General features: G+C 47.2%; 1 protein-coding gene across 3 annotated transcripts; it reads right to left on the minus strand.

The window, feature by feature from the left end:
• Positions 1–252: 252 nt before the first annotated feature.
• FHIP1B (FHF complex subunit HOOK interacting protein 1B) lies at positions 253–13,918 on the minus strand (the record flags this gene model as incomplete). 3 transcript variants are annotated; one of them, XM_079707631.1, is made up of 11 exons in its annotated part: positions 253–755; positions 3,255–3,417; positions 3,577–3,755; positions 6,219–6,998; positions 7,429–7,592; positions 7,804–7,883; positions 11,836–12,003; positions 12,210–12,296; positions 12,490–12,648; positions 13,013–13,651; positions 13,781–13,918. In XM_079707631.1, 11 exons carry the CDS (start codon positions 13,916–13,918, stop codon positions 397–399), a joined length of 2,916 nt encoding a protein of 971 aa, XP_079563757.1. In that variant the 3' UTR covers positions 253–396. The 3 variants fall into 3 exon arrangements, with proteins under 3 accessions (XP_079563757.1, XP_079563758.1, XP_079563756.1); XM_079707632.1 differs by having other exon boundaries at positions 6,801–6,998; positions 7,387–7,592; XM_079707630.1 differs by having other exon boundaries at positions 7,387–7,592.
• Positions 13,919–24,865: the final 10,947 nt, after the last annotated feature.

A 24,865-nucleotide genomic window follows, 5' to 3' on the forward strand; every position in this document is an offset into this window, starting at 1 on the left:
CCAAACCATCCTGGACCCATGGTGCTTCTTCCTGTAGGAGTCTGGAGGAGGAAAGTCCCAATGTTTTTCCCCAGGCTTCATGTCCCCTCACCCTCTAAAGGCATAAGTACCTCGAAACCTTGGCATCGTGTCCTCGCCAGAGAGAAAACACCCTGACCACTTCCCCATCCATGTACAACTTTCTTGGGGACCCAGCCCTACAGAAAAAGGGTGGGAAAGAAGAATGAGCACAGAATAGAGATTTCCCTTTTATACATATTGCAACAAGTTCTCCAGAAAACATTCATCGGAAATAAATTAAAAAGTCCTCTTGCCACTGCCTCCAAACATAAAAAGGAGCCTACACCCTGGCCCCAGCACAGGCCACTCAAGGCCCTGATTGTCCATGGAAGAAAGTTAAGGATTGAGGGGCCCGAAGCCTGAGATGGGAGGGCCAGATCCCTCTGAAGTATCCAACAAGAAAGGCGAGGTGACAGCGTGGGCCTGGGAGATGGCAGCCAACTCCTTGAGAAACTCAGGGAAAATGACTGCACAGTAGACAGCATTCTTGACTCGCAGAGCCTCACCTTGGCGGTCAGGGGCCCCACCCCGGGGGGGTAGGACCGGTGTTGATGCCCCAGGGGAGCCCCCACCTAGGCCAAGTCCTGTGCCGTCTCTCCCAGGCTGAAGAACCATCTGTGCCGCCTGCCGAGCCCTGGTTGGACTGTGTGCATGCCGCAGGAGCAACTCCCCCAAGGACGGCCTCCGGCTCTTCACTGGGAACAAACAGGAGTGTCGTGAAGCTGCTGGCGTCAGGCAAAGTTCCCTGGCCTGGGAGAGGAGATTCCCCTCCCCACGCACCCCTACTCCCCCAGGGGCATGGACCTCTCCACTTGAACTCTTAACACCAAAGTGCTGCCTGCCCAGCCTCCTTCCCTCTACCCAGCCTCCCCACCAGCCAACCATCACGCTCAGTCTTTAGGCAGTCAACCCTTCAGACACTTCGTTCCCAGACAAGACCCCTCCCTTCTCCAGGCCCCTTCACCTTGAGGGGTTCTCTTACTGCGCCTCCCTTTCCAATCACTCTTCTACCATCACCAAGCTCTTTCTCCTCAGTCTGTAACATGCCCTTATTCTTGCTGCCCGGCACCCTCCTGTACTAGAGTCAAACATTTCCTCCTTCCCCTGCCTATCTATCTATAACACCTCACCCATACCCCTGCTCCAATACCCACAGGTGCTACAAATGCAGTCATAGTTCAGTGACTTTATCAGATCTGTCACACACCACTGTCCCTCCAAGATCTGCTCTCCCGTGCCACCACTTGGCCTTCCACCAATCCCTCTCCTACATCCACCAAAGCCACCCTCCCACTGGCTGTGGCCAGACAACTGCATGTCAGCTTAGACTCAAATGAACCATTTAAAATACTGCCTTCTCTTCTCTAATTTCCTTCCTCCTAGATTGCTGGCTCTGGATCTGTTCTTGGCCCTGTCCAGGACCTAGGGCCTAGACTCTAGGGATCTAGTCTCTAGATCATGATACCATTCCCATTCTCGACCTCCCCCTAATAATGGCTACAGAGATATGCTAAACAGATATATTAGATTTGGCGTTCAGAGCCCTTTGCAACCAGGTTCACACACTTCCTCCCACCTCTTCCAGAAACGCTCCCTGCTTTGGCATCCACACCTATGTGCTCCTCCTGGAACCCTCCAGGCTCCTTTCATTCCTCTGTAGCCCCTTCTGCCTTAATTTTGCTTTCCTCAATGTTTTCATCCTTGGCCTAATTTCCCCATCCCTACCTCTCCTCTCATTTGCCCTCCACTAACTTCCCATTTTACTGCCCTATCACATTGCATTTTAATAACTTGTTCTCATGTCTTCGACCTCATACATTAATCTGTGAGTTTAAGGGCTTGGACTCTGTCTTATTTACCTCTATATCCCTGGGCCCTCCACAGTGAACATAGTACCAGGACTGTGGAAGCAAGAAATAATTCCTGGTACTGGACCATGAGGAAATCATGCTAAGGAACTTCAGCTGGGTCTTCACAGCTATCTAATAACCCTTCTGGTACTCTCTTCCCAACCTATACACTTTCCTCCTTAAGCCCCCATCTCACCTCTGCTCTCATGCTCAGCATATTATTTTGCCTCCTACTTCAATGAGCAAATAAAGGATGACTTCAACTCCCTAAAATTTCCCTCCACACCTCAAAACTCCACTTGTACATAACATTTCCTCCTTTGATCTCTCCTCATTTGCCTCAAAGGGGGAAAAAAACTTCCCTGTGCTCTGGATCCCACTTACTTCCACCACCTTTGGGACCTTGCTCCCTCAGTTACGACAATCCTCTAGTCACTACCTAGACTATCAGCTTTTTGAAAGCAAAGATCACATCTTGCACCTCCCTGAGTCCTCTGTATCAAAGACAACACCTAGAGCATACGGCAAGCACTCAGACACTGGTTGATGAAAGATCTAAATTTAGAATATCATGGTCGTATTCACCTCTTCCTTCTTCCTTATACCCCACAACCACTCACCAAACTCTGCCAGTACGTCCTTCCCATTTCCACCTTTTCAAATTCTTCCTTTCTATTTCCACTATTCTAATTCAAGCCTCACAGGTCACATCTGCATTATAGCAGAAGCCTCCTAATTGCTCTTCTGACTTCATCTTCTCCTAGCTCCAGTGCAACCAGCACATGAACTAACACACTTATCTCTCCATTCCCAGATCTAAGAACCTCCAATGGTTTCTCACTGCCTAAAAATATACAACCTCTGCCTAGCCCAACTTCTAGGCTGAGGACCTTCTGCTCTGACCAAACCTTTCCAACCTTACTACCAACTGTTCCACCACCTTCCAAATCCCCTGCTCCAACTAAACATTTCATGCTGTCCCCTGAACAAAAGAATAAAGCCATCCCACTCCTTTGCCTACCCAAGTCCTACCCACCTCTCAAGGCGCATGTCCAATGCCATGTCCTTTACCAAGCTTTAACAGTATCTCAACCTAGAGACTATTCTGTCCCCTTGCCCGTCCCCAACTTCTAGAGTAGCTTTTGCTGGTACTGCTGGTTTGGCTCTCAGTGGACAGAACTATGTTCTTCCTCTGCCCAGAAACCTGAGGACAAAATCAAGACTCTACTCTCTGCAACTCCCTAGTTCCCGGCACAAGGCTTCAACCTTAATAAGAAACTCAGTTAACCTGAGCTAATTAGTTGCCTAGGGAGGACAGGGAGGTGGTGGCAGGGTAGGCCTCACCTAGGGAATCAGATCGGCGGGGGGCAGATCCTGCCGCAGGGCCCTCAGTCCAGTCCAACTTGCCACGGGCAATGAGGTACTTCTTGGCTTTGGATAGCAGTGCTGGGAAGTCCTCCTGGGAGGCTGCAAAGCTCTCAATCTTATTCTTCACAGAGCCCAGCACCTACGAAGCACAAATTCATGACACTTCTGGGTGGCTCTAGACTGACACAGTCCTTTCTAGCCCCGCTGGGCCTATTCCCACCCCCCCCAGGGCCACTCCAGGTGTGGGCCTGGCCCACCATGGAGCCTGGACGCACCCATGCATGCATGCATCGCACACCTGCAGCAGGGACTTGACACTGGGCTGGAAGACCATGTTGGTGTTGAGCAGGAAAGAGCGGAGCAGGGGCTGGGGGTGACAGGCCAGCTGGGCCACCAGCCCCGTCAGCAGGAAGTTGACATAGACGGAGTTCTGCAGCATGTTCTCGAGTTTGGCAAAGAGCACAGCCATGAAGGGGCCTGGGGGGGTGGGCACAAGGATACAAGGCCTGAACACAATGCACATCACACGCATTCCTCCCCAAAATGAGACCTCCCCCCACCACTAGATGAAAATTATTTGTGTCAGAAAATGATGTGCATGTTTAAGTATCCTGTGACCACCGATTCTGGAGGAGATAAAATGGCAGACACCACATGGACCCACAAGAGGTCCAGATGCCAGCTTTATACACATTCTAGCTGAAGGGGCAGACCACAGGCTCTGGAATCAGACAGACCTGGTTCAAATTTTAGCTTTACCATTTACTAGTTAAGTTACTGGATGAATCAAAACTCTCCAAGCATAGTTTCCTACTTGGTAAAGTAAGAAAATACACCCACCTCATAAGGTTATTAAGAGGATCAAAGAGATACTGATACACAGCATTTAGGCCAAAGTCTAGCAAATTATAAGTATTCAATAATAACCATAAGCTATATAGTATTTCTCAGCTTTTTTAAAAAGCTTCACCCAAGAGGACAAGTGAAGAAAGAACAAGTGAGAAAGTGATTAGACCAAAAGAAATCAGGTTACATACAAGACAGAGGATAACACTAGACCTGAGTCAGAAATAAAGCAAGAAGAAAGCATAGTGAAGGCAAAGACGGTGACTAGATTGGTCAACTTAAAGTTAGGGGAGGAATTTTGGAGAACCAAAAAAGAAATCAGGTCTGTTCAGGAGCGGGGAACCAAGGTGGTGAAATAGAATCTGTAGGGAAAAAACAGCTTAGTTCAGGGCCAGAGAAAACTGATTCAGGACAGACTCTTTGGTGGAAAAGAGGATGGCAGAAGGGATTAGAATGATCTTCTGGGAGAACTGGCCTCAACTGAGCCAGATCACCAACACTAGGACTGTAGAACCACCACAGTCTGTCTGGTCAGGGATTTGTCAGGGAGAGGGAGTGTGCCTAGGAACTGCACTAAGACTTGAGGCAGGAGAAAAATGAAGAGCAAGAGACACTGAATCCTGAAAAAGATCCTAGAACATTCTTACTCCACACGCACATGACTAGCCTTAGCTCTAAAACAACTCTAGCTTAGCAGGGTCCTAAGATATCCCATAACTTTGTCCTTCTCATCTCCGGGGACTTTTTTGCAAGAGAAAAAGCTCAGATGAGTTTAGAAGAAGAAAAAGGACAGAACTTCAATTAACGCTTCAAGAAAGTGGTAAAACCTGCACACTACCTTCTAGAGGTGTAGAGAAGGAAAGAGCAGAGCAAAGGCTAAATAAATGAAAAGATATATTTTCTGTAGTCTGCAAGAGAGTTGTCATTACTCCAGAGCAAAAGGCCTGATGCTGTGCAAGGCCCAGTCAGGACATGTACTGATCAATGCATAACAACTTGACTACAAACAACAGGAAGATATGCGGGTACCTTGGTCAACTTGTATCTGCCATGCACCCAAGAGATGATAATCCTAAACTACCACATGCTGAGTTCTCACAATGTACCAGCATCATAGTGAGGGATTTACATGCATCAAAGACATAGATGGAATGCTAACTCAAGGTATGTCTAGTTCAAAGCACTATACAGCTACCCAGAAGTGCCTCCCCACCAATCTCCAGCATGGGGTGTACAGTAGGGACAAGAGCCAGATGAGGGTTGGGCTGGGTAAAGCTGGCTCTCAAACAAAAACAAAGAGGAGTTAGCCCAGCCACTCAGGCCAGATCTAGCTCCAAGGTCTTTTGGAGAGACCAAAAGAACTTAGCGGGGGGGCTCAGGGCCATGCTTTGTCATTTGCCCTGATAGAGGTATTTCACTGATCTAATTTACCCAGATAGAGGTATTTCACTCTATCTGCTTCAGTTCTTACCACTAACCATAAACCCTTAGAAAGTCTTACTGAGCAGTCAGGGCAACCAATAAGGTGCAAGGATAGGGAACAGGAGAAACTTGAAACTGAGCCCTTCTCGAAAGAGGCTGGGAGAAAGGAGGCCAGGGCTGAAGAAGAGAAGTATACCAGAGAGCTGACCCTGGGCCACAGAAGAGCTGACAAGAGACCCAACACCCAGACAGATATACTGGTGGGAACAACATGGAACGGCATGATTTATAGGTGCCTCCCATACAGGACAGCATGTATGTCTTCCACGTGGTTCAGATGTATTACTTTCATTCACCAGGAAACACCAAACACAGAATATCCTGATCACACATCCCAGAAAATGGCCAGACTGAGGAAGAGGAGGAACATGCATAAAGGAAAGACATACAAGACTTAGACATAAGTCAATACTCAAACCAGCACAAGCATGGAAGACTACAGACAGACACTGAGACACAAGTATGACATGATATGTATCTGGAGGGGACCCAAGCAAAATGGATGAGGAGCTAGGCAAGTACACAGGAATGACATGGGCAAGAAACCAGCACAAACATGTCGAGAACATGCAAAGAGTACACAAAGGAGAAGACCTAGGCTAAGTAGCTTACCAGTGAAGGGCTGGCTTGGCAGCTGGTTGAGAGTCCGCAAAGGGCTGCTGAGGAAGGGGCCAGGGGGCTCAGGGGGACAGGTGAAGCTTTCGTAGGCCTCCTCCTCTTCAAGAGGTAGTGAAGGCTCTAGAGGGGGCTCTGAGCCAGTGCCCCCATTGCTCAACGCCACCTCCAGCTCCTGGAGCTCCTGCCCAAAGCTCTCTAGTCCTGCCACGCCCTCGGAGGTGCCCTCTAGTAGTTCCCCAGCTCCCTCCTGTGGCACCCGACGAACCTTCTTGGCCCCCTCAGGCCATGGTCCTGGCACCCCATTGAGCTGGGGAGGGAGCAGGTGGCCAGGGCCCTCCCTTGCACCCAGAGCCAGCGCCCCCCTCCCCAGCTCTTCCACCTCCCCTTCCCCTGCATTGTCCCTGTCCTCCTCAGGCAGTAGGCTGCGTTTCTTAGTCCGGGAGCCAACAGGACTGGGCTCAGGAGGGGGCCGCTCGCCATCATAGGGGGCAGACCAGGTACGGCAGGCTTGGACACAGCGGTCCACACCAAGGCGTGCCTCACGCAGATACTCCAGGTAATTGTCTTCCAGCTCACCGGGCTCCTCCACAGGGCTGGACCGTCGGCCAGGGCTGGAGGCTGGGGATGCAGCAAGCCCTGGGGAGCGAGGGGCTGGGGCTGGGGACTCGGAGCCACCCAGGCTCTGCTGTCGCAGGAAGAGGGCCAGACGAGATGGCGTGGAGGCCCGGGGTACCGTCACCACAGAAGAGGAGTCAACACTTGGGCTTCCAGGGCCTGCAGAGGGGAAAACACATAAGAGAGATCAAAGAGCCAGAGGTGCAGGAGGAGGGATGAGACACCTTGAGTAACTAAGAGAAAAGGCAATGAAGCAGAAGAAACATGGGACCGATTCAGACAGCTGACTCTCCACCCCTCAAATTAAGCTCTTCCTCATCCACCACCCCCTCCTCATTACCACCAACACCACAAAAACAATGGAAATAGAAGAGTACAACTGGAGTGAAGAAAAGGAACAGCTTTGCTCAGAAGCTAAATTTCTTTGGTGGAGTTAAGGATCCACCCTACAACACCCCTCATCAACCTCCCCAAAGATGGAATGCCACTCACAGCCACCTCCCTCCTCCCACCTTCTTGCTAGGCTCCCCAAGAACCCAGGCCATACCCGTCGTGTCCTCCCTTCTCCCTGCCTCTCTGCTAGGCCCACCTCGAGCCCACGAGGCATGCTCTGGACGAGGTGGGCTGGAGGCACGGTGCCGACAACAGCGTGGGATTAAGGAGAGAAATTTGTCTGCTGCTCGTCCATATAGGTCCACATCGCGCACAGCTGGCTTCTGGCTCAGCATCACATGGTTACACGGGACAAGATACCTGGGAAAGACAGCAGAAAAGGGACACAGGATAGATCAGGAAGGAAGGACAGGGCTTGGGAGAACATCAGTGGAACTATATGGCTAAGCCAGGCTTCGAGAGGACACACACAAGCAACCCCAATGCAACCCATCACCCCAGCAATGCACAAGGTCCTGAGGGCCCGGAGGGTTCAGGATCAGCCATCCCTCAGCCCTGCCCCCACAGGTACCTGAGAACCAGCTGCAGCAGGACATCCTCACAGCTGAGGTTCAGTAGGGTCCTGAAGAGACTCAGAGAGACCATGCAGAGCTGGGGGGAGGGGGGGCGGGGAGTCACCATAAGAGCTCTCTACCCTCCAAGATGCTTACCAAATGGAAACCTCCCCAACCCCAGGCCCAGCCAACCTCTCCTGGAGCAATGATGGCACAGGGCCTGGCACAAAACAATCATTCAAATATTAAATAAATGATCACATGATCTTTGTGGTCAAGACTTCATTATTCACAGATAGGAACGAACCACATGTCAGATTTAATGTATTTCTATAGACCACACACATGTCGGCAAACTCTCTGGCTATATATACCTGGCAGCAGAGATACCAGCAATACTTAAATGGAATGAATACCCATGAAGAGACCCCAGGAAATACTGGGACTAAGTGAATGACTAACAGGAGACAACAGCAACGTGATAACTAAGGGAATGCCTGTCAACAGACTATAGCAGCATAGTAACTGAATGCCTACCAACAAAAAACCAGAGGGAACCTGGAAGAATCCCAGCTGGGAAGTGGGTGGGGCTGTGAACATGGAGTCTGAGTCACCTCTCCAACACCAGTGTCTCTCTCAGAAGGTAGGATAAAGAAAAGTTCAAGGGCAGCTGACAGGAAAAGGAAAAAATAGGTGGGTCCAGAACAAGGGAAACCTTTTGTTTTAGAAAAGTAAAAAGGGTGGTTCACCTCTGGCTAGATGAAGAGAAGAGACACATGTAAGCACTCCCTCACTCCTATGAATCCCCGAAGCACTTTCTCTATACTTCCCTTACGGCAAGTATACCTTGAGCACCCTGAAGACAACTATTGGGTCTTAGTCCAGGGCACTACCTGCACAGTCTAGGTGCTCATCATTAACTAAACAACTGTGGGGGAATTAAAAGCCAATCATGGGACTTCCCTGGTGGCGCAGTGGTTAAGAATCTGCCTGCCTGTGCAGGGGACACGGGTTCGATCCCTGGTCCGGGAAGATCCCACATGCCGTGGAGCAACTAAGCCCATGCACCACAACTACTGAGCCTGCACTCTAGAGCCCGCAAGCCACAACTACTGAGCCCACGTGCCACAACTACTGAAACCTGCGTGCCTAGAACCCGTGCTCCACAACAAAAGAAGCCACCGCAGTGAGAAGTCCGTGCACCGCAACGAAGGGTAGCCCTCGCTCACCCCTAGAGAAAGCCCACGCACAGCAATGAAGACCCAACACAGCCATAAATAAATATATTTAAGGAAAAAACAAAACAAAACCAAACAAAAGCCAATCATGGTGGGAAAGAGATAAGATAGCAGTTCACGTTTTAGACAGCATGGATGTTTATCCTAAATGACCATTTTAACTAGCAATGAAAACATTCAGACTCACTGAAAGATTGTGTGGTAGGTAGAAAAAATGGCCCCTCAAAGATGTCCAGGTCCTAATCTCCAGAACCTGTAAGTTACCTTACATGGCAGAAGGGACTTTGCAGGTATGATTAAGGTTATTAAAAAATTTAAGACAGGGAGAGTAGCCCAGATTATCCAGATAGGCCCAATCAAATCACACGAGTCTTTAAAAGCCAAGAACCCTTCCTAGCTGGGTCAAAAAGAAGAGAGATTTGAAGCATGAAAGGGCCTCGATCCACCACTGATGGCTTTGAAGATAGAAGAAGGGATCACAAGCCAAGGGTTTAGTTGGTCTCTAGAAGATGGGAATGGTCCTCAGCTGACAGCCAGCAAGAAAACAGGAGTCTCAGTCCTATAACTACAATTAAGTAAATTTGACCAATGATCCCAATGAGCAAGGAAACGGATTTTCTCCTAGGGCCTCCAGAAAGGATGCAGCCCCGCTGACGCTTTGATTTTAGGGGGGTGAGGTCCGTGTCAGATACATGACCTACAGAATAGTAAGATAATAAATTTGTGTTGCTTTAAGCCACTATGTTTGTGGTAATTTGTTAAGACAGCAATAGGAAACTAATACAGATACTCAGGCTAGCTAGCCAGCATGATTCACCTTAAGCCACACAAGTCAGACTATAGCAGTTACAAAGTCAGGCCAACAGAATCAAGCTTAAAAGGGCCAAACAGGGGAAAGGAAAGCACCTGCATGTTTAACATGGGCATCCTGAAATCAGAAGAGATTTGGTTCCTCCAAGAACTGAGAGCCAAGAATAAATACCCCCAAACAATGAAAGGCTCCTGAGACCAGGGGACCAAATGCAAGACTAACAGAAATATATGCTGAAGACTAAAGACACTGAGGGAGAATCAAAGAAGTTAGGATAAGGTTAAGACAAAAGCAAGATGGACAGAGCCCAATACAGGAAGAAAAATCAACCCTAGGAAGGAAATCAACATTCCCAAAACATGAACAGGACATTCCATGAGGCCAAACAGATTTAAGACCTTGGTCGAGCTTCAGCATAATAAGAAATAAAACGTTTTCAATACCTTTGTAAAATTAAAGCTTTGACATCTCTTCCCTATCGGTTTATGACAATAATTCTTAACCCAAGGCATGTATCATAACTACATTTTGGAATATTATAAAAGCACACATGCCTTGGGCCTACTCCCAAAGACTATAACTCAAGAAATCTAAGGCAGAGCCTAGAATCTGTTGTTATGGTTATTGTCATTTTCAAATTTTAAAGTATACACTTGGTTCAGAAACACTGGTCAAATCAGAGTCAGTCTAGAATATCTCACATACACCCTAACGTAGCTTCAGAAACCTCAACTATACAAAACATAGCTATCCAGGAACCTTACTTACCTGGAACCCTACTACCAGGTACCTCAGTTATCTAGAACAGTTTTTTAGAACCTTTAGTGATCTAAGAACTTCTATTTTAAACACAAGGACCCAGAGAACTTCAATTATTTATAATAAAAGAAGGAAACAAAAATGGATGACGGAGCCAAAATAAATGCCATAAAGTCCATGGCTAAACTAATGCTTTACTCCCCCAGAAAGACTTCAGGTCTTTATGACTTAGAAACAATTTACTCCTATTTTATATACATTTCTATTGGTTAAAATCTAAACTTCTTACCATGGTCTACAAGGCCACACATGATCTGAACTCACCCACCTCTCCTTCCCTTCTCCCCTTTGCTCACTATACCTCCAGTCACACTGGTCTTTCCTCAATACATTTCATTTCCTCTTCCCCACTTATGTACTTTGCATGCATTGCTCCCTCTGCTTAGACTGTTCTTCCACTTGCTCCTCAACAGGCTAACTCCCTCATGACCTTTAGGTCTCAACTCAATGTCACCTCCTCAGAAAGGTTTTTTTGACCACTCTACTGTTTTCGAAGCACCCTGTCGGGCTTTTTATAACAATGACCTCAATTTTCAATTATTTTGGTTATGTGTTTACTTGTCTACCTCCTCTATAAAGGAAGCTCCATGAACTCAGCAACCACTGCTTACCATTATAGCCTCAGTACCAGAGAACAGTATGACACATAGACATATAGTGAACATTCAATCAAAATGTTCAGGAAGAAGGAACGTAAGTAGGTAGGCGGGCAAATGGGTGCCCCAAGTTATAGCTGTTCAAATACAGCAAATCCAGAGGGAAGAAAAGGTAAACATACTAGTAGCAGCTAGATCACCTATCAAAGCAGACACAAAGCCTGAAGAAGTGATCTTCAAGTCACCCACAGCAAGTCACAAAGCGCTACACAGCTGAAGAGAACCTCAGGCCAACACTACATAACAAGTGTTGCACAATGGCAAAACCTATAGCCAAGACGAGCAGCCGAAGTCATCCAGGAAAGGTAACTGTGTCTTAGATTTGTATATTACAAAAGCAGGAGGCCACATTAAAATTGTACCCAAAACAGTTAAAAGTTTAATACTAGAAAGAAAATGCCACCTAACTTTGAAGTGATTGCTGGAGACAAAGGCCAAAGAAGGGCAGGAACACCCTCCCAGAACAAAGGTCGGAGAGAGAAAATGGCTCACCCAGGTAAGCCAGGACAGAGGTAGGGGCCATACCCGGGAGTTGCTGCCAATACGGGCAACAAGGGTGTCAAGGATGGTGTGGGTGTCATGCCGGTGTAATAGCAGGAATCGCAGGAAGGTACGGAGCAAGGCAGGCTCTGAAATACTCCGTAGGAAAAGTTCCAGATAAGCGGTACTGGCAATCATCTCCTCCACAGAGGTCTGGACAAAGAAAGAGAAAGTTTGGAAATTTAGGGCTTCCCCGCACATATGCTAAGCCATTTTCCCTAAGTTCTAAGGAGGTACCAGGAGCAGACACGGAAAAAGGGAAGAGTACCCAGCCCACTGCCGCCCACACTGGTCCTGGCATTGAGGTTACCACCCCTCAACCTAATCCCTTAATCTGCCTTGCCACTCATGACTCTCACCTTGTGCAGAGCAGGGCCCATGACAGGCACCAGGAACCCATTATGGATATAATCTACCAGCTGCTTTTGCACTAGAGGGTGAGCCACCTGTAAGGGTGCAAGACAGAGGACGGAGGATTTTGAAGGGGACCATTGTCAGGAAGGGAGCAGAATGGTAGAATACAAATAGGCACCCTACCCCCAAGCTGAAAGAAAACCAGAACTCCAAGGAATGCACCCCCTCCCACCCCATCTCCCCAGAATGACCAAAGGCCAGACCTCCTGGAAACCCCAGTCCCACCTGAATGACTGCGTTGCAGAACTCTAGGGAACTCATGAAGAGAGCAAGCGCTGGCACCCCCAGCCAGTCCTCCCGTCGTAGGCAGTGCCAATCGTCTCCTGGAACTTCAATCTTTCGGGGCAGTGAAGAGTACAGGGCACTCAGCCCTGTGGCCAGCACCTGGGGGCCATCCCCAAGGACAGGTTACCAAAGACTCAGACAATATAAAAAAGGGGAACAGGGAACTATTAACCCAGAGTTTTTATGCGAGTAGGGGTAAGAGCTATTACCAGAGCAGATATTTAGTCACCCAAGGTGCCAACACATCACCTGGGAACACTGGCCCATGAAGAGCCTTCACAATTGCCTTATCCACCTAAGCCCACGTCTCATCCCCACCCCAACTCCAGGTGCTGCTTTCAAACCCGGGGGGGCTACTTCCTGAAGGAGAGGGCCCTGGTACAGTCCCTCCACATCTCCTGGACAGGAAGGTGCTCTCCAGTGCCTACACCATACCCTACCCCCCATCCCAGGAGGTGCTGACCGGGCAGAAGTAAGAGTGATCTGCGATGTAGCGGCCCACAGTGGGACTTCCAGCTGACAGAGCCATGAGCAGGAGTAGGGCATCACGGGCCTGCTGGCCCAGAGAGCCCTCTCGATGGACAAAAGGTACAAGGCGAGAAAAGAGGAGAAGACGGGGAGCAGCTCCGGGCTCAGGAGGTGGCTGCAGGAAGAACTCAAGCAATGAAGGCTCCCGGGCCAGACACACGCACAGCTGGCTGAGAAGTAGCACCAGGCCTTCATCCAGTGCTGGGCTACTGGGCACAGGGCGGCCACAGGCATCCAGCAAGATCAGCAGAGCCTCACGAACTGGACTATGCCGCAACAGTGGCTGGCGAGCTTCGCTCACTAGCATCTCAAATAGTTTCAGTTGCTCAGCCCGCCGTTCCTCAACCCCATCCCCAAGCTCATCCCACTGAAGCTGCCACGTCAACACACGGGTTAGCAGATCCTCGCGCAGAGCAAACTCCAGCAGGGGCCCAGGAGCTGTGGGAGCCGAGGGCACCGCACGATCCTCCGCCAGCAGTGTCAGCATCTGGTAAGTGTGGTTGCACACAGCACTGAGATCGTCGGCTCCCCCAGGAGCTGCCCTAGGGCCTTGCCGCTCCAGAATTCGCACCACCTGGGGAATCAGGACAGGTAAGAGAAAAAATTTAAGATAATCAGGTGACTAGATGGCAAGGTGAGAGAACAAAGAATGTTAGGACTTGGGCAGCCAGTAGACTGGGACCTTTAGCATATAGTCTCCTACCTGGGACCAGTGATTCTTAAAGACCATGAGGCAGGTCTCAGGGTCAGCCATGACAGGAGTCTGCAGACTGGCCCCTTGTGGTACACGATGCCCAGGGCCCCGGGAGGCCAGTCTGCTCAGCCAGTTCATCCTCTCCATGAGGTAGGCCGGGCAGGGCCAGTGGCCAGAGGGCCACACTCCGAGAATTTGCCAGCCGGAGGCTTTCTCTACTTGTGTCTCTAGTCTGCTTCATCCGGTCTGTAGGAGCCAGTAACTGTCCATGGAGCCAGAAGATATACCAGGCTGGAGTAGTGAGCTCAGAGGTCACTGCCCGATCCAGACCTACAAATCTAATTCAAAGAGAAAGGATGGAAGAGGTTAATAGAAGTTTGCCTCTCTCTACCGCCCAGCAGGAAGAACTTAGAACCACCATTCCACTGAAAACTCCACACACACAGTCAGCACCTTAAATTCAACATGTCTAAAACAGAACTCATTCCAACACTAAACCTGTGTTACTCCCCCAGCCTTCTCCACCTTAATAAATGATACCAATATTCACCTACTTGTTCAGGCCAAAAACCTAGGCATCATCCTTCTTTCTTCTTGTCCTTACTTCTAATATCCAGTTCATCAGCCTATCATCTATACCCTCCAAACATGTCTCACTATTGCAATAGCTTCCAATCTGGCCTTCATACTTCCAGTCTTGCCCCTCTGAGAATCTATTCCCCACACGGCAACCAGAGTTTTAAAACATAAATTATACTGCATCTCTCCTCTGCTGAATATCCTCCAATGACTCCCTATCACACTGGTAATAATCCAAATTCTCTATCTTGGTCTCTAGGGCACTACATAATCTAACCTGTGTAACCTCCTACCATACCCCTCCTCACTCATACTTTATTCATACAAGGCTTCTTGAATACTTGCTCTTCCCTCTGTCTGGAGTGTACTTTTCCTGATCTTCACATTGCTTACATCACTCAGTTCTTTCCAAATGCCATCTCCTCAGAGAGGACTTACTTAACAATTCTATCTAAATAGCACATCTTCCCACCTTCACTCTCTAGCTTCCTAATCCTACTTTCTTCTTAGCAGTTTTTTTACTTTCTAAAAATATTTATTTGCTTATTTATTTGTCTATCTTCCCCACTACAATGAAGCTCATTGACGGCAAGGTTTCTCTGTTGTATCCCCAGTACCTAGAGCAGTGCCTAGGGACTCAATAAATATTTGCTGAATGTATGGATGTTTAAGTGAATGAGTGAATGAACAAACAAAGAACAATCAGGAAATCCAGTCTTGATCTGACTCCAGCCCTCTGGGACTGTTGAGGAAGAAATTTTTTTCTAACTATTACAGGTCCCTCCCTAGAAGCCCACCCAGGAGGAAATACACTAACAGACCTTTAGCTGGCTGAATAATCTTAAGAGGTAAAAATTCAGAGCCAACCAAAAGAGCAAAAGGATTTTCATTCTAGCAAAGAACACAAGGATATACTCCCATAAACACACATATACTCACTCCTGTCAGATGCATCCAACACTCACTCCTGGGGACATGACGTGACACCCTCACTAGAGACTGGGGAGAAGTACCAAAACAGCTGTTGGCCTCGGCCATGGCTCACAGTTCCTTCTCATCACATCTACCACCCCCTCAGCAATACTGTCTCTCAACAATATCTCACAAGTATAAAAACTTCAGAGGAAAAAAAAAAAAAAAACTTCAGAGGAAAGGTGTGGTTCAGTTGTCCTTCCTCTTTATACTCAATAAGGCTAAAGGAACCCAGAGACCTGGCAACAGGCCCACACTCGGCCTCCAGTTATATTAACCACCACCCCTTCTACTCAGATACACTCCCTCTCGCCATTATCTGCTCACACTAAAGGAAGATAGCAACTATGCTTAAGAAAACCTTCTGGAGAACAAAAGACAGTCTTTTTTTTTTCAAAAGACAGTCTTATAAAGGGTGGGAGCAGTCCTAAACAGCAGGCAGGGCTCACTCATTAAGTCGGTGTACATCATACTGATAAGTACTGGGACACTGTGCTAATAATAGGTAAGCACTGGAAATACAAAAATGGATAAAAACCATTGGGGGAGCATAAACAAAAACTCCAATAGATATTATAAACAGAGGTACTTACAAAAATGTCATGGGGGTGCTAAGGAAAGCAACTAAATCTTCCTGGGAAACTATGAGAAGATTCCAGAAAAGAGGTGATATCTGATTTAAATCTTTAACAACGAGATACTGGCCACAAAGAAAGCAGACGGAAAGGCCTTCTTCATATTAAAAACAGTATGTTCAAAAATATGGCACTGTGAAAGAACATAGCAAATTTGAAGAACAGTTGCAAGTTTGGTGTGGTTTAATCTCAGACTATTTAGAGAAGAGAGCTACAATATTAAGTTGAAGGGTAAACATGGGTGAAGGTTATAAATATCACTGAATATCATGCTAAGGAGTTTGGGTTTTATCTATCAACACCCTGGAATAAAGGAGGTTTTTAAACAAGGAAATGACAAGATCAAATTTGCCTTTAAAAATATGTCAGACAGCAACATAAGGTGGAGCAAAGGGAGATCTAACCTCACACTCATACCCCAGGGGAGCTGAAGAAGGGCCAAGCATCCAGTCTCATCAAAGTAAGGCCTTAACATGCCCACAACTAAACTGCTTCCAGCTTCTAGAACTCAATTCCAAAGACTAACAAACAGCTTCTACCTTGGGATGTACCTGGGGCGCCCACTTCTGCTCCACTCCTTGACTAACATATAGCACTGCTCACAGACCCAAGGGGAACTGGCCTCCAGGACTTTCCCTCCCCATCCCACCCCCATTTCTTTTCAAAGACCTCAAAGAGAAAAGCCACACTGAAATCACTGTCTCAGAACCCAAAAGCTAACATTTAACCTGGACCCTCTTCACACACTTCAGAAATCTAAAAGAAAGCCACAGCTTGGTGTTCCTGTCACCTACCTAAGGCTCCCTCACTCCCTGTTAACCCTGAAAAGTTCAGAACAAGACAGAAGAGAATGGGATCACCACCCTATTACTGTGCCCTTTCCTCCCACAGCAAAGTCTAGAGAAAAGTAGATCCCTCTTCCCAAATTTACCTACAGGCTCAGCCACAGGGAAAAAAGGAGATGATCTTTCAGACCCCCCAAAATGGCCAAGGTCAAGCACTCACCGTAGGGCCCGAAATACAGCCTTACAGGAACACTTAGCAAGGGTGTCCACCAACCTCGGAATAGCAGACACGAGGCAGGAAATGGCTCAGTCTCATTTATGAACCTTTGCCCTGGGAGAGGCAAAGAGGGAGGAAGGTGGGGGCAGGGATACACCTGCAACATCTACAGCAGAGAGAGGGAGACCAAAACAACCTTCTAAGAACAGGTCAGTGAAGTTCTGAGGCTTCTCTCCCCCTACAATGGCTCTTCCTCTTACTGACCTAAGAGGCAGCGATGGGGTTCTTACCCTAGATTCTGAAAGTAGAAAGATCTGATTAAAACTTCATAGTAATACAAAAGGGAAAAAAAATAAACAAACCCCACCTCATAGGAGCCTACGATCTAGAGCTCAGCTCACACATATCCTCTCTGCCTGTCTATCCCTCAGCCTATATGTATGAGACAAATGGGATGTCAGTGTATGGTCCTAACTCACTCCCTCCCCTCTCCCCAGTACCACCTCTGCTTCTTGCAGGGATCTCCCCACCTCACTCCAGCAGAGCCCTCATAACTCACAGCGTGAACTCTATTGCACAGTGACTCCCCTTTACAACAGTAAATCCCCATGTCACACACGGCTTTCTCCACCCCTTTTGCAGAAGGGTGACAAAGTCAAAGAGGAGGTGAAAGTGAACTAGATCCTAATGGATGAGGAAAGTTCACTGGGCAGAGAAGAAAAGGCATTCCTAGTAGAGGAAGCAGCTATTACAAAGATTTCAAGGCTCAAAAAAGTAACATGTTTGTCAGGGAACTGTGAACAATTTATTCAAGCTAGAACACAGAGTAGAGAGAGAGTGGCCCAAGATGAGGCTGGAGAGGTGAGTTGAGGCCAAATGATGCCATATTAAGGAATTTGGATGTTATCCTACAGAACACAAAGAGCCAGAAGTTTTTAGCAGAGGAGCGCCATGATCAAATTAGCATTTTTAGAAAGACCATTCCAGGGACGGATTAGAAAAGAGCAAGTCTGAAGGCAGGAGACTGTCTGGGGAAAAAAATCCAGATGAGAGATGAGGAGGTAGTAAACTAAAGCCTTAAGTGTGAAGATGTAGCTGTGGGGATGAATAAAACAGATAATATAAAGGGAAATGTATTAAGATTTTCGTGACTGACTACATACAGGGGGTGAAGGAGCAGAGAGATGTTAGATGACACTGAAGTCCTTGCCTGGATTGCAATATGACACATGGTACAAAAGCAGACTTTCAAAGCAAAGACAATGAGTTCTGTTTTGGACACGTTAACTGCGATACCTGTGGAGATATACCATAGATCACTGAGTAAATATGACTGGAACATACAGAGAGACTGAGACTAGATACAGACAAGTAATCACCTCATTATGATATACTTTCATATTTCACATTCTCTCTCTCAACTGAAATTATCTTTTTATGTGTCCATCTCTCCCAACCAGATTGAAAATTCCTTGAGACTTCACAGGACCACATCTTATCTATCTTGTTATATCATAAAATGTGAGCATCACAAGGGCAGACTATATGCTGAAGTATTTGCTGAATGAATAAATGAATTACTATATGAATGAATGAATTTTTTCTCCCAGCACTTATAAGAGGGCCTGGCACATAGCAGATGTGGAATAGATGGTTACACACAGCACCCCAAGCATGTTTCTACCTCTACATCATCATCCTCATCTATGCTTCATCTCCTCATATCTACCACTCAGCTATATATATCATAAAGCAAAATCCATTATACTTAACGCACTACTGTTCAACAAAGAGTTCAGTATAGCAAACAGGAAGCTTACAAAACCCAGTGCTTTCTCCAGAACAGCCAAGAATTTGGACAGTCCCTAAGAACCCTCAAACATGTGACTTGTCTCACCTGTCACTATCACAATGTGATCCAGGTATTATGTACACCTGTTCCTATGTTTTTGCCACATTATTAAACAAAAACTTCAAACCCATGTCACCCTCAAAGTCTCTTTAACCTCTTTTGGAAACAGAACAATTACAAATCATAGAAAAGACTTTTTTGCCAGGATAATGTCCTACATGTCATCACAACCCTTCCTGCACATCACATGCTTTTTACTCCACATCACCTTCACTCTCTGTTACAAACTTTTTTTTCCCAAGTCACTGTCACTCTCTTGAGACCAAATTTTGGGTCCAGCTTTGCCACTTTATCACTATGTGGTCTCTGGCTCTTCGATTTGATTCTCCATCTGTAAAATAAGAATTCCTGCCCTTGCATACTTCACAAGGAATCTATGTAATTCCAGTAAAATCTGACATCGCTATGTAATGCATGAATGCAATTTAGATGTCAGACAGTAATTCTACTGTATAAATGCAGGCTTCCTCAACATAATACAGCAGCCACACTATCATCACCCTAAATTCCTGGATTTCATGAACCAGTAGAAATAGATTTTTTTAAATTTTAAATAGGATTGTTACTTTTTATTTTGGCAAATAGATCAGTTTTTTAAAACCCATCATCCGCTGCCACCATTACTTTACCAGTGAGAGAGCACTTTAATACCAAAATAGGAAAGATAATTTAAGAATAAATTTATCTTTATGGAAAACTCATGTTCCATATGTTGCCTTTCTCTCCTTCCACCTTGAATAGATAAAAACTTTATCATGGACTGGCATTGTCCTTGACCCAGTGTTCAGGAATCATTGTTCTAAACTCTTTCATTATACATAAGTTCTATAGGGTTCTGACCATCTGGGCAGATTGCCAAGGGTTCCACCAGCATGAAAACCTGTTCAGCCTCCAGAGAGAAGCAATGAAAACATACCACAGGACAGAACAGTTGGTTCTGAGGCTCAGACTCTAGAACAGAATGGGGACTTGGGCTGCCCCTAATTCCCAAAGAATGGTCTGGATAGGGAAGGTCTACCTCTTCCTGAGGTTGTGGGAGGTATCTGCTCTGTGGCAGACTGTCAAGAGAGAGGAAATTTTAGTGGTGTGAAAGGAGCCATTATCTGAGTGCCAACCCAGCTTTCTAGAACATTCAAAATTTCCATGTGCATATGGGTTGGCAGGGAAAAGGGGACCTGTAAAATGCTAATAAAGTGAACCCAATAACATGTCGTGGAGCGAGGAATGAACTGCAAAGGGACAGGAGAAAACTTTTGGGGGTGGGAGAAATGTTCAGTATCTTCAAAGTGGTGATGGTTTCACAGATGTAAACGTATGTCAGAACTCATCAAACATGTACATTTTAAATATGAGTAGTTTATTGTACATAAATTCGCTTTTTTTATTTTTAATTTAACTGTAAGAAAATGAAAGCAAAGCCATCCTGTTTGGGAGTCGAAATACAGCGTTGTATGTAACAAACCATATGATTTCCATGAAAGTAGAATTAGCAGCTGTAAGTGGTTAGTCCAATACAGATGGCAACGGTCAAAGCCCCACAGCTCAGCACAGGTAAGGAGCAGCAGTGGAGTAAGGTTGCCCAGAAGCAGGTGGAAAGACAACAAACATAGGCGGTCATAGCCAAAAAATCTCCATGAGAGGGACCATCTTCAAGTCTGCAGTCCCAAGGAGGAACTTGAGGGAACGAGGGGTTCCAATGATGACTCTGTTGAAGAGTAAGCCTAAAAAATGATTTCCATTATCATTGTTACTACTGCCCACGACGCTTTCATTTTTTGATCCTCCAAAATATGTAGAGCCCATGCAGCAGAAGAGCCAAGAGCACAACACTTCCACCCAAGCTGTCCTACTCAGTCTAAAACTACTGCTCTCACTGGGCAGAACACTCCACTCAGACCGACCTCTCACCTTTATCCAAGTCTCACAATCCTCATTCCTTCCCCCATGCCCTGCTCTCAACTCCCTCCCGATTCACCACCAGCCCGCATGCTCCCGCCTTCGCCCTGTCCATTCCCCTCCCCGCGCAGGCCTCAGCCCCTCACTCTGGTCCCAGGGTTGTCCCTCACGCCTGCCCACAGGAGCCCCAGCTCCTCAGTAAATCGTGTTCACAAGTCCCTTCCACTTGGCCCCTCAGAAGGCATCCCGGCCCCTCATACAACCCAGCTCTTTACTTGCCCACTCACCCCGAGGCTCTCGCCCTGCTCCCCTACCTTAGACACTCACACCTGGCCCCTCAACACATGCCAGCCCCTCACCCTGTCCCCTCACAACCAGGACAGTCACCAAACCCAGTGCCGTCATTCCCCAGCCCCTCTTCCCCTCTCACACGCCCTCCGGCCCTCACTTACTGTTCAGTCACAGAACTCCGACCCTGAGCAGGCCCGATCGCCACCGCGGTGCTAGGTGAGTTGAGGCCGCCATCGCTCCTCAGGCGCACCAGCCGCGCCCCGCCCCGCGCCACACGCAACCCGCGCCCCCGCGCACCACACGTAACCGCCCAGCGACGCACCGCTGGGCAGCGGCGTGCCAGCTCATTGGCTGGGCCCGGCCAAAGCCAGAGCGTCGATGCTTGTTTCCTGGCAACGGCAGAGCGCAGGGGCGGGGTCGCCGACGGCATTCCAAGCAAGGAGTACCGCCTCTTCCCCCAGGTTCCGCCCCCTCGCACTGCAAACCCCGCCCTTCTGAAGGACTCTGGCGTGTCATAGGGGAAGGCCTCTGGGGAGGCGGAGGCCCGCGGGGCGGGGGCGGAGCCTGAGGAAGAAAGGTCGAACCGTAGGGCAGAAGGAGGGACCGAAAGAGCGACGCGACTTAAAGAGGCAGGGAAAGACTGGAGGGCGGGGCTTAGGACAGAGATCCGGCTGAAAGAGACTAACGTGATAGGGGCGGGGTCACGGATCTTGGCGGTGCTGACAGTGGAAGAGGGGGCGTGGAAGGGGAGGAGATAACAAGAGGGTAAGCCTGAGGGGAGGAGTCGGTAGGTGGGCGGGGCCTGTGGAAAAGCAGAGCCCTGGAGAGGGCTGACAGCGAGAGGACTAGTTCCTTTTGGCACCGTCTGCTCGAATGGCTTGGATAGTACCTGGGCGATGACCGCCCCTCGTTGGCTCGCCAACACCTGCTGTCTCGTGATCCCTTGGGCACTATCGTTTTCAGTCAACCCAAGGAACATGGAGTAAGGTCCTCTTTGTCAGGCAGGATTCCAGATCAATTAAAACCAGTCTCAGCCCTCCAGGACCTCAGCCCTTATTGGTAGACAATTGCAACGTAGTGTAATTGCCATCGAGGAGCAGCACTTAGCGTGTTATGTGTGTTTAGAAGATGAGGGGAAAGAAGAGCGAAGGAGCCTAGGGAAGCCGTCCAGGAGGAGATGATGTCTGAGCAGTCTTGAGAATCAAGCAAGAGTAAGATTGAGAAATGGAAGTTTCAGATAAGGTCTGCAGTTCAGTTGCAAGTATTGTGTCGATGTTAATTCCCCGGTTTTAATCACTGTGCTCTAGTTATATAAGATGATAACAAGGGAACATGGGTGAGGAGTTTACAAGGACTTTTATACTATTTTTGCAACTTTTCTGTAAGCCTAAAATTAGTTCAAAAGGAAAAGTATTTAAAAAGAAAAAGAAATAGAAGTTCCAGCCCAAAGGATCAGCACATAACAAGGTGAGAAAGAATGGACAACATGTGGGAGGTACTCTGGAAACTATAATCAGTACAGCTTGTCTGGAGCCTAGGGAACATGCAGAGGAAACACTGTGAGATGAGGCTGAAGACACAAACAGAGGTCAGGTACCAGAGAGCTTTGCAGTCCGTGTTAAGGAGTTTAGATTTTTATCCTTGGGATAATAGAGAACTATAAAAATTTTATGATCAGATTGATAAGGCCCAAATTAGAATAGTAAGGATGTAGAGAAATGGATATGTGCTTATTAGGTCACCAGGGCTTGATGACTGGATGAATATGAAAGGAAAATAAGAGGAAGGATTAAAAACTGATGCTTAGTTTATAGAAGTCAAACACAGGCAAAACTAAACTACAGGATTGAGAGCCAGGATAGTGATCACCCTTAGAAAAGTGTTGACTGGAAGAGGACAGAGTGGGGCTCTTGATGTGAGTGCTGGTTCATGACTGTGTTCACCACCTTGTGAAATTCATCAAGCTGTGTACTTAGGAAATATGTACTTTTCTCTATGTATGTTCTGGTTACTACGCTGTGTAACAAATCATCCCAAACTTAATAGTGTAAAAAAATGGCCATTTTTTTATGCTCACACATTCTGGGAATTTGAACAAGACATGGCAGGAATGGCTTGTCTCTGTTCCCTGATGTCTGGGACCTCATCTAGAAAGTTCAAACGTGTGGCGGGTGACTTGAGGCTGGTGGCTGGAATCATCTGGAGGCTTCTTCACTCACATGTCTGATGCTTGAGCTGGGACTGTCAAACAAAATACAGACACCTGACTGCTCCTGTGGCTTGGGCTTCTCACAACGTGGCAGCTAGGTTCCAAGAGGGAGCATCCTGAGAGGGAGCTTCCAGATAGTGAGTGTTCAAAGAAAACCAGAAGGAAGCTGCATGGACTTTTATGATCTGGTCTCAGAAGTCACACAACATCATTCCTGCTATACTCTATTGACTGAACAGCCACAAGGGAGGAGCATCAAAGAATTTGTGACTATTTTTTAAAATTGCCACAATGTTATACAATAGTAATAATAATAAATCCTGGTGCTAGGTATTTTGGCTGATAAGCCAGAGATAGGGATTATAAGAGAAAGAGCAGATGGGGGAAGATAATGAGCTCAATTATGGAGCCAATGGGCTGAAGGTGACTGTGGAATGTCTGAGTGGGGACATCCAGACAGCAATTAGTGGTATAGGTAGGTCTGGAGCTCAAAGAGAGTCCTTGGGAGACATTAGATGAAAAAGGAGATCCTGTGGGTGACCAAGATTGACCAGAGAGAGTTGGGAGGATGGAAAGAGAGGAAGGCCTAGGACAGAGTCCAAAAAAACCCCAAAACAGGAGGGGTAGACACAGGGGCTTATGAAAGAGACTAAGAAGAAATAAGCAGAAAACCAAGACATTATGGTATCAATAGAAGCCATGGGAAAAGAGGATTTCAAAAAAATAAAATAAAATGTTGGAAACTATAGATGTTCCTTCCAAGAAACTCTCTGAAAACACAAATCTAGCCATATCACTTAACTGTGCAAAACATTTCATGAGTTCTTCATTGCCTTTAGATAAAATCCTAGCTGTATAACACGACTGACAAAGCTCTCCCTGAGCTGTCCTCTGTCCACCATTCAGCCTCATCTTTTGCCACTAGCCTCTCAGGTTCACTACAAAAACCAAGTGATGTTCGCACAGTCACCCACGCTTTTTGAAATCTCTAAGCCTTTGCATACTCTATACACTTTGCCTAAGTGCTCTTCACTCTTCCGTCTTACACTTGACTAACTCCTATTCATCCTACAGAACCCAGTCTCAATTAGGACCCTTTCTATGTACTGTAATAACCCTCTGTGTACCCACCTAACAGAGTACCCATCAGGCTGATGTGTAATTGCCTATCTACCTGACCCTTCCCCCCTACCAGACTGTGAGTTTCTGGAGGGCAAGGAATGTGTTTCATTCATCTTTTATCCCCGATACTTAGCACAATATTGGCCTGGCACATAGCAGGTGTTCTGATTATGACTTGTTGACTGAGAAAGATGATAGTAGTGAAAGGGACATCAAGTTGAGGGAGAATTTTTAGGATTTTTTTGTTTGTTCTGGTATGGGAGGTTTAAGCACGTTCACAGAAAGGGAAAACTGAAAGAGGTTGAGGATCTAGAAAACACATGACATAACGGGTGAGATCAGGCATGAGAGGTAACAAGAAGGGAATGAGGGCAAAAATGCCACAGGATGGCCCCCATCACACTCATCCAGCAGGAAGGAAGTAAATAGGGTGCAGGCAGTGGAAACAGAGCTCATATCTGATGTGACAGGCATTC

This window comes from Hyperoodon ampullatus (genome assembly GCF_949752795.1).
Source record: "Hyperoodon ampullatus genome assembly, chromosome: 7".
Lineage (NCBI taxonomy): Eukaryota > Metazoa > Chordata > Mammalia > Artiodactyla > Ziphiidae > Hyperoodon > Hyperoodon ampullatus.